At 39.9% G+C, this 13,375-nt stretch overlaps 1 protein-coding gene across 3 annotated transcripts in view; it reads left to right on the top strand.

Moving 5' to 3' along the window:
* fbln2 (fibulin 2) overlaps window positions 1–13,375 on the top strand; it is a 47,385-nt gene that overhangs the window by 14,692 nt on the left and 19,318 nt on the right. For all 3 annotated transcript variants that reach the window (XM_014025480.1, XM_014025481.1, XM_014025479.1), the window contains exons 3-6: window positions 923–1,037; window positions 1,261–1,390; window positions 4,503–4,686; window positions 7,988–8,203. In XM_014025480.1, the coding sequence (XP_013880934.1) occupies window positions 923–1,037; window positions 1,261–1,390; window positions 4,503–4,686; window positions 7,988–8,203 (645 nt within the window). The remainder of the gene's footprint in view (window positions 1–922; window positions 1,038–1,260; window positions 1,391–4,502; window positions 4,687–7,987; window positions 8,204–13,375) is intronic.

Here is a 13,375-nt window from a genome sequence, read left to right as displayed (position 1 = left end):
TGAATATCCAGGCCGATATCCAGCACGTCTTCCCCTCCTTGGTGGGGGTCCAGATGAAACTGGGAGGCCTCCTCCTCTTCGTCGGCTTATTTATATGTGCAGGCGGAGCCTGACATCTGTCGTCATCACGTCACCTGCCTAAAGGCGTGATTAGAGGTGGCTTCAGCCAGGACACGCAGGAGCGTGGTTCCCATACATACATGATGTTGTACCGAGTGAATTGACTGAAAGGGAACCGGAGGTTCGTGAAGGAGCTTTCCGTTTAACCCCGCCCCCTAATGTAGAAATGATGACAGCTTGCAGTGACTACGTAACAAAAAAAAAAAAACTCTGCAATAGTGTTGACAACTTTGTGATAAAAAGCTACAGAGTAAAATGGAAGTATCATCACAAGTTTTTCAATGTCATCATTTCTTTTTCCAGTGACAGTGTTTTATTTTTTAAAACTTAATTAGATTAGATTAGATTAGATTAGATTAGATTAGACTTTTATTGTCATCGTACAGAGCACAATGAAATTACAGTTCAGAACACCCATTCAGAAGAAGACAGAACATAACAAACAAAGGAGAACAGGATCTCTGGGTCATGCTGTCACAGACCCTGCACAGAGCAAGGATCATCTTCATGAAGACATCATGAGGAGGTGCACCTCTTAACAGAAAAACTAAAAACCACACAAGGACAGACGAGGGAAAAAATTTGTCAGAGCAAGCACTGTTTTTATTCCATAGATTTTAAATTACAGAGGTAAATGAGGAAATCAAAATGGCTAAACTGACTGCATGTTAGTGTTGTCAGAAATACCCACATAATAAATAAGAGCTGAACTCTTGGTTTTATATTTGTTAACTGTATTATTCTAAAACACCGGCTGCAATGAAAAGGTGACATTCAGGTTTGAGTGTTTGTTTCGTTCCAGTGTCAGTCAGAGAGCTGGTGAGGAGCTGCTGTGAGACCGGAGAGAAGTGGGCTTCTGTTAAAGGCCACTGCAACAACATGGAGCCACCCGCTAAAGACCGCCACTCCGTTTGCTGGTGAGCTCATTATGTTGCCCACGTGCAGAAATCTAATAACAGAAACTGGTTACCCTGATTAATAAAACAAAACTGATTTTCTTGCAAGATTAATCACACTTCATCTTCAGGACCTTAATTAAAACTAGCATTTTTAATTTCACCTTTGACTTGCAGTCCTGCGGCAACACTTGTGCAAAGGTGTGTTGTTAATTTACTGTGTGTGTGTGTCCGTCTCTGACAGGACTGCCCAACAACAGTGCTGCTTGGGTTCTCTGAAGGAAAGCCAGTGCTCGGCGGGAATGAATGCAGCCCGAGCAGGAAGTGTGTGTGAGGAGGACACAGACAGGAAATGTGGGATGAATTCCTATCAGGCAAGTATCACAACAAGAGCTCACAGACGCAGTTCTGAACGTCAGGGCAAATCTGGAAATTTTGTTTTCCGTGGGCCACTTGGATTTTGTTGAAGGGGGCCTTTTCTGGCCAGTGGAGGTGACATATAGCCAGAATTATATAGCGAATGTTAACATTTATTACTGTTTTTACACTTTAGGACAAAAGATAAAACACATTAGGGTGGTGGATCTATCGTGGCAGCAAAACTAGAAAATCTAACATAAGCTTACTGCAAAAGAAAAGACAGCTACAGAGTCTGAATCAACAGATTATCTGCAAAATAGAAGACTGTAATGCTGGACAATCAACACCCAAAGTATATAAAGTGTCAGGGCTCATTAGCAAAGTACAAACACCTGTGCACAGACTGAGTGGGACCAGGTGGGCGTGGCAGAACACACACTGCACAGAAATACTCATCATTCAAAACGCAGTCTTCAAAAAAATAACCAAAGGGCACAAATTTTAACAAGTACTGTATTAATACAGTAACAAAAGTCACAGATTCTAACAATTTACAGATATTGACTTATTTTTTTTATCCCAGATTGTACGAGGTGTTTGCTTGATATTTTGGCCGGTAATTTTTTGCAACTGAATCGGTCTGTTTATTAGCAAAATATCTCATGAATCACTGAATGAATTTTAATGAAACTTTTAGGAATCTTATTCATTGGTTTTTCATGTACAACTGATTAACATTTAGAGCCAACCCACTTTAATAGATATTGAGCTCAAATTTGGCATGGTCTTTCACGGCTCAAGATCTTTGTTTAAAACTTTAGCATGAACTGTTGGAATCTACTCTCTTTGGGTGTTTTCATACCAGAAAAGTCCTTTGGTTTAAAGTGGTCCAAATGTGTCAAGTGTGAATACACCCCTGTCTGCTCATAAAATATCTTAAAGACTTTAAAGATAGTTGCAGAAAGGTGTCACTGAACCTATGACAATCCACCACAGATAATCCTCTTGGGCTAACAGAAACATGTCTGAAGCTCTGTCTAGTTAACAGTTTTCCTCTCATACATATACATAATTTGTAGCTGAGTGATTCATGTTGTGTACTCTGTGACATTATACATGGAACTGTGCACAGTATTATTTTCAAGGTTTTATCATAATGGCTACAACTCATCTCAAAGATGATCTTAAACTCTGGCATGAAGAAGGCGAGCGATGTGCATTCCTTCAAGGAACACTGGTTTCATTTACATTTGTGTTTTAAGTGGCCACAGAAAAGTATTACAACTTAACCTCTGCTATAATATTGCATTTCATTTTAATTCATTTAATGCAGATTCATTTACAGACTATAGACACTACTTCAGGCTCAGAAACTAACCAACAATTTCCTCATTTAACTGTTTTCTAAGGAAGGAAGTTTGGACAATAATTGCACCATTGGTTTCCAGTGACAAAACCAAAACCTTTTAGAGTTCTTCTCCACAAATTAAAGTCAGAACAATGTAGAAATTTACTAGATTTTCTTCGAAAAGTGACTGGAAGCACAGATCATTATGTGACATGTAACCCAGCGTAACCACTGCCCCTCTACAATTAGTCTGCACCTCTGGATTTCCACAGAGTCTCACTGTTGTGATGCCTTTCTTCTTCAGCACATCATTATTCTTTTTAATTTAGCACATATATTACTCTTGAGGATTTCCAGTCCTTCAAACTTCATTATCTTCGATGCAGACCTCAGCAAATAGAAACGTCAAGCGTCAATTCATTTTTTAAACATAAACTGATAACTGATGAAGTAAAACAGCAGCAGTGGTCGATAAAACGTTATTATGGCTCCCACAGATAGTCCAATTAGCACCGCCTGGATCACATTTATGCATCCATCTGTTTATAAATACTCACTGGAGTAATGCTGGGAGTACAAACTTACCTTCAGAGGTGATTGGACAAGAGGTGGGGGACACACTGGACACGGAGACAAACCAGGCACTTACGCTCACACCTAAGGGCAGTTTAGAATCTCCAGTCAACCTAACGTTTTTGGTTTGTGGAAGAAAGTACCCAAAGAAAACCCATGTATGCACAGGGAGAACATAAAAACTCCACACAGAAAAGTCTGAGCCTTTACCATATCCAAACAGCGAACACGGAAACAAGGAAAAAGATTTAGCTACACTTGCTGTTAGTTCTTCTGCTGAAACCTGGTCACAGAAACACTTTGATTTAGCCGCTTTTCCATTTGCTGGATAGGAATATCCTTTGGTCTATCCGCCCAGAGCCTCTTCACTTCCAGTTTTCCTCCAAAGACATGAAGGAAAAGGCTTGAAAAATTAAATAATCCACCTTGTTTATGTTAATCTTGCTCTTCATCGCATCAACTCAGTCTATACCAAACTACATGCTTGATACCCGTTACACATAATTGTACGTCCACCCTCATTAGGCTGAACTAAATTAGCCCCAATGAGCAGCAAACCAATGGGGCGGGACAAGATATCTGTCAATCATTGTGCACCAGGAAGGACATTAAATCAACAGGGCTGTGAAAAGTTAGCCTATTAGAAAGACTCTGGGATTTTCTCCAGGCTGTTTGGCACCAGTTTTGTTGAAAATTTCATAAAATGTGATACAATATTTTTGTTTTTAACATTTTTATTGCAAACACCAGGGAGAGCTTATCCCTTCTAACACACTTATACCAGCTGTCTGTGCATGTAATACAAGATATATTGTACGTGCAAGTATTTATGAAGGTCACTGAGCTGGCAGGAAAGAAAAACCCAGGAACACACTTGGGTCAAAAGATATTTGGAGAATGCAGAGGGGTGAGCTAGTTTTGTAGTGAACACAGATCATTTAACAAGTGCTGAGAGAAAAAATAGGATTTTTTTTGCAGTCGGAAGGATTCAACCTGCAGATTTTTTTAACTGCCATGATGAACCTTCAGTTCAAAAGGTGGTAATTTTCTAGTTTTGACTTCAGAGAATTCAAACAGAATAATTGCAGCATTGATCACACTGATCACAGAGCTGCAGTGGTTAAAAGTAAGTCTTATTTTCCATAAAATGCTGTTTGCTTTAAATACAAACAACCATCATCCAACACTGTTTGTTTGACCTGCAGGAGTGCTGTGGCTGCTGCTCTCTTGGACTGCAGTTCCTGAAAGCGGGCCTTCGCTGTGAAGCCCACCGGCACATGGGTTTCCACTGCCAACATGTCTTTTTGACCTGCTGTGGGGGAGAGGAGGAGGGGAGGCACGTCGTCAGAGAGAGGCCTGCTCTGGACTCCACCCCACCTCCGAGAAAAGGTATAAATACTAATGCACAAAGGGGAAGTATGGAGATAAATTAATCTCACGATCTGAGCGTGCACACAAGATTTAAAAAATCAGAAGTTTATTACTTTGAGTAGTTTACTTCAAATATACAGTCATCACAAAAAATGTTATTTTAAGGTTAAATGATTAGATCAAGGGTTTTCAAAGCAAACAAACAACTACATCCCCCACCCCCAACAAACAAAAAGAAATCGTTTCTTTTAAGACTACATTTACACTGCAGGAAAAAGTGGCTCAAATTTGGTTGTGTTTGGCCCTTATGCAACTTGTCAGATGTGTTACAAGGTGATTGACGCAGAAAGATAACGTTTAATTTCATCTGACTTATGTAACGTCACTGAGGTGGAAGTGAGCGGATCGGATCGATCCAAGAATGCATAATGTTACCAACCTGATGGGAGTTTCAAGCACTGAACTCTGCTTATCTTCAGCTGCAGAACAGAGGTCTAATGCGACGTTCACACCGAACGCGTTTTGAGCGGCCTAAAAGCGCAAAACGTCTCTCGTTGGACGCACTATTTTCAGACCGAAGAACGCACTAGTGTTCAGACCAGAACAAGCAGTGGCAGCAGCGAGGTGTGGGAGGAGCGTGTCCTCGGCGGGTGAAATAAAGATAAAATAAAAGAAAATGGCTTCGATTTTTTTTTTAACTAAAAAGCAAGCGAACGTTGCGCACAGCAGATAATTAACTCACCAGATGATTTAGAGGTGATTTGTTCGGTTAGTTTCGTCACTCCAGAAGCTGCCAGCTGACTGACTTTTTTTTTCTTTTTTTGGTCCAGAGCAGCTGATTCACATCAGTGCTGATATTTCCTGCCAGAAAATCCAACTGCACACGGTCGATTTCAGGTAAAGATCTCCAGTCCGTCTGTTTCAGTTTTCAGTGGGAGACGCGTCGAGCTGCGTAAAGTTCAGATATTTGAACTCTGGCGGCGGCTTCCGCAGCACCGCATGCACAGAAAACGCTCTGCGCCCCTTCCGCCTTCCTTGCACGCCGCCCAAAACGTACGTGACGACACGCACGACCCCTAGAGGCGAGTCCTCCATAGACTTTGCATGTGAATCGGCCGCTCCTGCCGCTCAAAACGGGTTCTTGTGAACGTAGCATTAAGCCCACTTCACACTCCCTCCAAACTGCCGAAATCGGCTTGGATTGTCGCAGTTTCGTGACAAAAATTACCTCACCCATGTTCTCAGCACTGACTCGGCTGCCCCTTTTGTCACAACCTGTCGACAGAACTTTTTACCCCCCTCAGCTTTAGAACTTATTGTGTGATTGGTAAGAAGCTTATGGGAGTGTTTGTGCTGAAAGTGCTCAGATGCTGCATTTTGCTTCAACCACTCATTTCCCAAAAAAAGACTCTTCCAGAGTCGACTACTGTACACTGCCAGGAAGCAGCGATTTATCAAGTTAGTCAAATGGCTTGAAAATCATGGATGGAGATAAACCAGATGTTGTGCTCAGAGGATAAAACTGTGAAGCTTTAACCGCGACATTTGTGCACAAATAACGTCGGGTGATGAGTCTCAGAACTACAGTATTTATTTATGTATAATACGATCTCAAGTATAATACAATCATAATTTTTGAGCTTAAAAAGCATAAAAAAATCTAATCACCAATAACCCGTGTATAATACTAGCCCCCTACTTTATGGATGATTTTTAGGGTTAAATTTCTAGTATTATACATGAATAAATACAGTAATTTCCTCACTGTAGACTCCAGTGGGAAGAAACTCCATGCAGTGATGTAAGCTGCTGTGTGAGATGTTTCCAAGGAGCTCGGCGTTGTGTGTCTAAGGGGCTACGAAAGGTGTGTGTGAAAACGAAAGCCGAACAACCACGTGACCGTGTATCACCCACTCGGCTTCGGAAGGAGTGTGTTCAGGCCTTAACTGCTTCGTCCTTGTTCTTTTCATTTCACATGTCCTGGATGACTGAAATTTTACAGCAACAGATGATGCTAAATTAGCTTTGGACCGTGCCAATACTAGCACGTTGGAATCAATACTCTGTTTATTTTACCTTCCGCTCGAAGCTCAGCTCCAAAAATAAAATGCTGTGCCGGCAAATCCATCAAGAGGCAAGATTAAATGTGAATGTTGGACCTAAAGCCGATTAGATAATAATTTAATTGGTTGTGATCGCACAAGAACTTCAGAATCACATCAGCTAACAAATGTAGCATGTGTGGCTACTTCCTCAAACAAAGCCCGCTGCGTGTGATGACTTCCTTTGTGCACAACAGGTCACCTCTGAACTTTTATTTTTTCTTCGCCTCTGAACTGCTATGGAACGTGACCTCCTTCAGACTTCAGTCTGAAGATTGTGAGACTAATTTTTCTCCATAGAGAGTTTGGAGGGATTCAGGGCCGTGGGAATTAGCGGTACACAAGTTGCTGCGACACCTCCTGACGGATGCCAGAGTATGTGCATGTCTGTACTTGAAAATTAATGAAAGAAATGCATAAAAACAGATTAAATTAAGTCTGCATATTCCAATAATATTCTGGTATTTTTTAGTTTTGTAATTCTTTGCTGTATCGTATCTGTGTACAAAATTTAACAACCACTTTAAACTCACAAAAATGTGGCTAGATTAACTAATCGGTGTAATATTATAATGTTTTCTGTCCAAAATGTGAAACTGTTTTTAAATATGCACGTGTATATTTGGTATAAAGATATTCTTTACACAAGTACTTGGCTCCTACAAATTCAAACAAACTCCCAGGGAAAGATTTAAACAAAAGGTGATCAATTTATTTTAAATTTGCAGTTTGGAAAGAAGACCTGGAGGAAGGTCCTTCCCCCCAGCCCACTGAAAAATGGTACTCTGAACAGCCTCATTCACCCTTCTATTGTAATTCTTAGAGATCTAGTGTCTGCCTGCCTGCTGGGCATTGCACACAGCTCCTTTTTATTGGAAGTTGTGTATCGCTCACTTGGTTTGGCTTCGAGAAGCTAAAAGAAAACTTGGCTCACGTCTCGTTGAAATATTTTTAGGGGCCGTTATGCCCTGTGGCTGAGGAGCGATAAGGAACATCTCTTTGGGGACGATTGTTGGAATCCATTTTTCAGGCCATGAAACCTTTACCCTCTTCATATATTTAATGTGTTTTTTGCCCTTTAGTAAGAAGTCATTACATGAATGATTGAAGGATAACTTGCTCAGGGACGTGGTGTACTTTGTTTGCTCAGCCTTGTGGAAGAAAGCGCAAAAGACAAAGCCGAACTTTTTAACAGCCATTTTTCCTTTGCTGTGTAGTCTCAGACAGCCCCTACCCTAAAGAAGCCTTCTCCATCGGAGCGGTGGGGGATGGAGAGAACGCCGTGGAAGCTCCTGTTGAAGTGGAGGACATGGACGAATGCCTGATATATGCGGACATCTGCCACCACAGATGCGTCAACACACCTGGCTCCTACCGGTGTGAGTGCTTCCCTGGGTACGTGCTGCAGGAGAACGCGTTCACGTGTGCACAAGGTAAAGTCAGTCAAACTTCATTGTGCCGTTATGTCTTTAAAAATCCAGCCTGTACTCATGTCAGGGAGTCCATCTGTCAACATGGTCAAGTTTTATCATTATTCTGGGCTTTTTGACGCAATGCAGCATTATTACAATTACTCTGCTCTTAAACTAACATCCCTTTCCTGATTTTTACTCATGCAGAACCAAGTGTAAAATATATGTCGGGGGGTGGGGGGTTATGTACTTCCCAGGCACTGTTTAATTCCATACCACAAACAACTAACTATAAATTTGACTTTGCATCATAATCTAAATGCCTCAAAATTGACCTGTGTCTCTTTAAGAACCTCCTACCGTTTCGGACACTCCCACTTCAGCACGTCATCGCAGCAGTGCTTCATGCCATTTACAACCTTTTGTAGGAAAGTTGTTTCTTGCTGTAAAAAAGTAGCAACATTATACAATATCGTTTTTGGAAAATGGCAACTCAGGATACAGTTGAACTTTACCCAAACTTTACGTTTTGCGAAGAAACTAAAAAAATATAAATCATTAGCTACATTTTGCAATGAAATCATGATTTGTAAAAAAAAAGTTTTTCCTGCTGTAGCTGTGTGGGAGGGGTGCTCTGTGGGGCAGGAGCTCAGCTGCAGACTGAGCTCCAGGGAGGAGCTTTGTATAAATAGGCGGAGCTTTGTACCAGCAAGTGTTAAAGCAGCTCCACATGGCTACCACAGAAGATTCAAGGATTTCTCAAACGTGCATGAATGAGTCAAAGCAACACTCTGGTATCTTTATAACATGACATAAAGGTAAAAAAAAGTAGATTTTGCTTAAAACCCCCTTTAAAAAATGTCGTCAACATAGTTTTATTATTTAGCTCATCTGAGTGTAAAACCCGAGTAAATAATTTGACACTATTACACTGTATTCCAAATTATTATGCATAAAGTGTTTAGGAGTGATAAGGTAAGAATTGTTTGGTTTGTCAGTTAAACTCATGGTGATGTGTGTCAGGGCTCTTTATATCACTGAAAGCAATTGCAGACACCTGTGCTAATTAGTTTGGCAGGTGTGTCCAATTAAAGGCAAGACTACTTAAGAAGGCTGTCCCACATTATTAAGCAGCCTACATTTTCAGACAAAATGGGAAAGAAAACGAATGTGTCGGCTGCTGAGAAGCAACAAATTGTGGAGTGTTTAGGTTAAAGCATGACTACAATCAACATTGCCAAGTCGCTTCACTGTGATCATCGCACAATCAAGAAGGATGTAGCTGATTCACAGCACACGTGTGCGTGCTGATAAGGGAAAATTAAGGACTCTTTCCAACAGGCAATTACGTCAGGTTAAAAGAGCAGCTGCAAAAATGCTTTTTCATAGCAGCAGACAAGTTTTGAAGCTGCTGGTGCCTCCAACATCCCCCGAACAACAAGATGCAGGGTCCTTCAGAGGTTTGCAGCTGTGCTAAGCCATCCTGTCGACCTCCCCTATCCATTGCACACAAGCAGAAACAGCTCCAGTAGGTCAAACAATACAGGAAGACTGACTTCAAAACTGTTTTGTTCACCGATGAGTGCCGTGCAACGCTCGATGGTCCAGATGGACGAAGTGGAGGATGGCTGGTTGATGGACACCCCATGCGAACAAGGCTATGGCGCCAACAAGGAGGAGGTGGAGTAATGTTTTGGGCTGGAATCATGGAGAGAGAGATTGTCGGCCCCTCTAGGATCCCTGACGGGGTAAAGATGACCTCCATAATGTATGTGGAGTTTCTCAAACTGCACTTCCTGCCATAGTTCAAGAAGAAGCATTCCGCAGCAAGATCGTCTTCATGCATGATAATGCACCGTCTCATGCTGCAACGAAAACATCTGCATCTCTGGCTGCTATGAGCATAAAAGGGGACAAACTTATGGTGTGGCCCCCATGCTCCACTGACCTCAACCCCATTGAGAACCTCTGGAGCATCATCAAAAGGAGTGTCTATGATGACCATACCATCCAAAACCTGACAAATTCAATGGACGAGAGAGTTCAAAAGCTCCTTTCGAACAAGGGTTCCTATGTGCAAATGTAATATCACCTAGAATTAAGTTTTGACTTGAAAACTGTTTGATTTCAGTTTGTAGCAACCTGCTAATGCTTATAATTTTACAAATGACCATTTTTTGTTCTTTATAAAAATGAAAAGGTTGAAAACTCTGCTGTGCATAATAATTTGGAGCAGGCATTTTGAGTGTTTTATTATTTTTTTAATATACTGTTATCATTGGCAGTTTGTTCATAAACCTTTCAATTGTGTTCTAATAGTTGACGACTGGAAAATTACAATGACTTCAATTAATATAGGTAATTTTGGAAAATCTGAGAAAATATTATTTGCATAATAATTTGGAGCACAGTGTGTTTTGTTGTTGTTTTGAATCCGTGTATCATTCGTTCATTTGTTTTTTTGTTTGAAACAAAAACTGAAAATACCAAAAAAATGACTTGTTTTTCCGTTTTTCGTTTTTTGAAACAAAATAAAAAATTGGATAATGAACCAATTTCCAATTCTCATTTTTCCACTAAACACGAGCATGAAGCAAACGANGCACAGAAACAGTACTATATAACATTTTAGACACATTCTAGACAGTTTATCAGCTAAAAAAAGTTAATTTTGGGGTAAGTTACTCTTTAAAAACTCAACACAGTTCACTTTACAGACACTGAGAACAAACTAAGGTAGTGGCTGAGACTCTTTCACAGCACTGATGTTTGTGAGGCATGAGCAAACCTTTACAGAAATGAATAATGTTCTTGAACAAGACCACGAGTGTCCAACTGTGATCAAATGCAGGTGATGGAAATGTCCCAAATTCTCATGAGAAATGTGCAAAACATGTGTTTCCCTTACAGTACTTAGTATTAATTTATCGTGAAAACATGATTTCCACATTTGAAATTCATGTTTTATTTTTTTTTTTGTAAGAAACCAAAAAAAATAAAAAGAATTTCTTATAGGTCAACATTGTTTTCAATGTAAGATTATGTAAGTGGAAAAGTCTGACAAGAAACGTCAGTAAAAGTTCATTATTGTGAAGAAAGTACTCAACAAACTGATTTTAAATTTTGTTTGTTTTGGTAATCTGTTCAGACAAATTATTTTTACTTTATTAAAATCTTAAATGTTAGTTAAAACTTTGAGAAAGACACAGTTTAAACCTGTTGTAGGACTCAGCATCAGTAGTGTGTTGATCCAATAAAATACATTTTACAGTATTCTTACTGAAAACACAACAGTTACAGTAAAACTGGAATGGATCATGTAGCTTACTGGAAACAGTACCACCAGTAAGACCTAAACAAATCACCAGTCCATCAGACATCCTGTTTTAACCCCCATTAAGCTTAAATGCTTTAAGAGGAAAATGACTCAGTGAGGAGAACGAACCACAAAACATTTATTCCTTCAGATCAATACTGCAAAGTCAGTTGTTACATGAAGTATTCAGAAGACATTCATTATTGACATGTAGGTACACCTAACAGACTCGTACTGGTTTAGGTGTTAAGAAGAATTTTGACCACCTGGGGGCTCCAGTGCAGAAGGATACAGAGGAAGATAGTCAATTCACTGCTGTAATTTATGCTTCATTTTCATAATCCATTGTAAGAGTATAAAAACAAATAAAACCAAAATTTTAACGAGTCATTTAAAAGCCATGAGAGGCAGTTTTTCTTCACTCCTCTCACATTCTTCTGCTGAAACTTCGAGTTTCTCACAAATTATGTTCATTTATTTTATTTTAATCCTCGCGTGCACACACATACACACACGTTTCTCTATCCTTGTGGGGACTTTCCATTGACTTCCATTCATTTTTAGGTAATTGTCTATCCTAACCCTGACCATTTACCTTCAAATGAACCTAAACTCAATTCACACCTTGGCCATAAACACAGCCCGACCCAGAATCAGCCTCTGGAGTCGTTTGGTCCCCACAAGGAGCAACAACATGGACACACACACACACACACACACACACACACACACACACACACACCATGAGCCCTACAGATAAGCAGAGACGCAGGCAGAGTTGAGCTCAGACATTTGATCGTTGTGGAGTTGCACCTGTGAGGTAGGAAGAACTCATTTCTGGGGTGGGTTTGCTTCTTTGTTTTGTTTTTGTTTAAGTGAAAACAATTTTATTGGAAATTGTGTTTTAAGAGAAGCAGAAATGAAAGAAATAAAATATTGGCTCTGTATTTAGTCATTTTAAACATGATTTAAGAACTGTAAACAATGTCAGAGATGAAAAAAAAAACATTTCTGAGTTTAAAACAAGGATTTCTGTTTTTCCGCTGCTGTTGAAAAAGCAAATGCTGCATTAATTGTTGTTAAAGTGCAACAGCAATTTACATTGGCTTTGTGCTGAACAAACAGTGATTGATTATTGCATCTGTTTTTTTTTGCACCACTCATGAAACCTGGTTTTGTGCACAGGTCCCTGTCAGAAGGGTGGTCTTCCAGAGTCAGCACTAAGTCGTATCTGTAAATGTTTGAGGAGCCAAGTGTAACATAAAATGTTCAAAGATTTCACTAACACATTTTTCATTATTTAGATCACTTTTTTAGTGTTAAAATTTTTCCAATAACATTTTATTGTTATTTAACTCACTGTTCTTACATTTAGCTCTTTTTTTTTTTTTACTAAATGTTGAATTTAAATGTTTAATTTTTAAATATTAAATCCTAAATCTAAATGTTTAAATTTAAACGTAAAAGTTAAACCTTAAATGTTGAAGTTCACATTTAGATACGTTGGAATGGAACACAGCCTTTGCTGTTGGTGCTCCGCTCGTTATGATGTCATCATTATGAGACAATAGCAACTGTTAGCTCTCCAATGCAGCTACAGCTTCCCTGCAACACATCAAACCTGCAGATGCAGTCAGTGTTTGAGCTGCATTTCAAACTGCTGGACATCACTTACCAGCCATGTTGTTTTTATGAACACGTTTTGAATTTAGATTTTAAATTTTGTCTTCAGCAGCGTTAGAAGAGTTAGCTGAAGTTAGCATCAGATAAGCAGCATTACTGCAGTGTCCAAAACAACAGGCCAGGTCCTCCGGAGGACCCAGACTACCCGGTCAAGGTGGGCCGGGTCCTTGGTAGACCAGGAAGACCGGAAAAAA

Source organism: Austrofundulus limnaeus, unplaced genomic scaffold (genome assembly GCF_001266775.1).
Source record: "Austrofundulus limnaeus strain Quisiro unplaced genomic scaffold, Austrofundulus_limnaeus-1.0 Scaffold478, whole genome shotgun sequence".
Lineage (NCBI taxonomy): Eukaryota > Metazoa > Chordata > Actinopteri > Cyprinodontiformes > Rivulidae > Austrofundulus > Austrofundulus limnaeus.
This window is presented reverse-complemented; position numbering and strand designations above follow the sequence as displayed.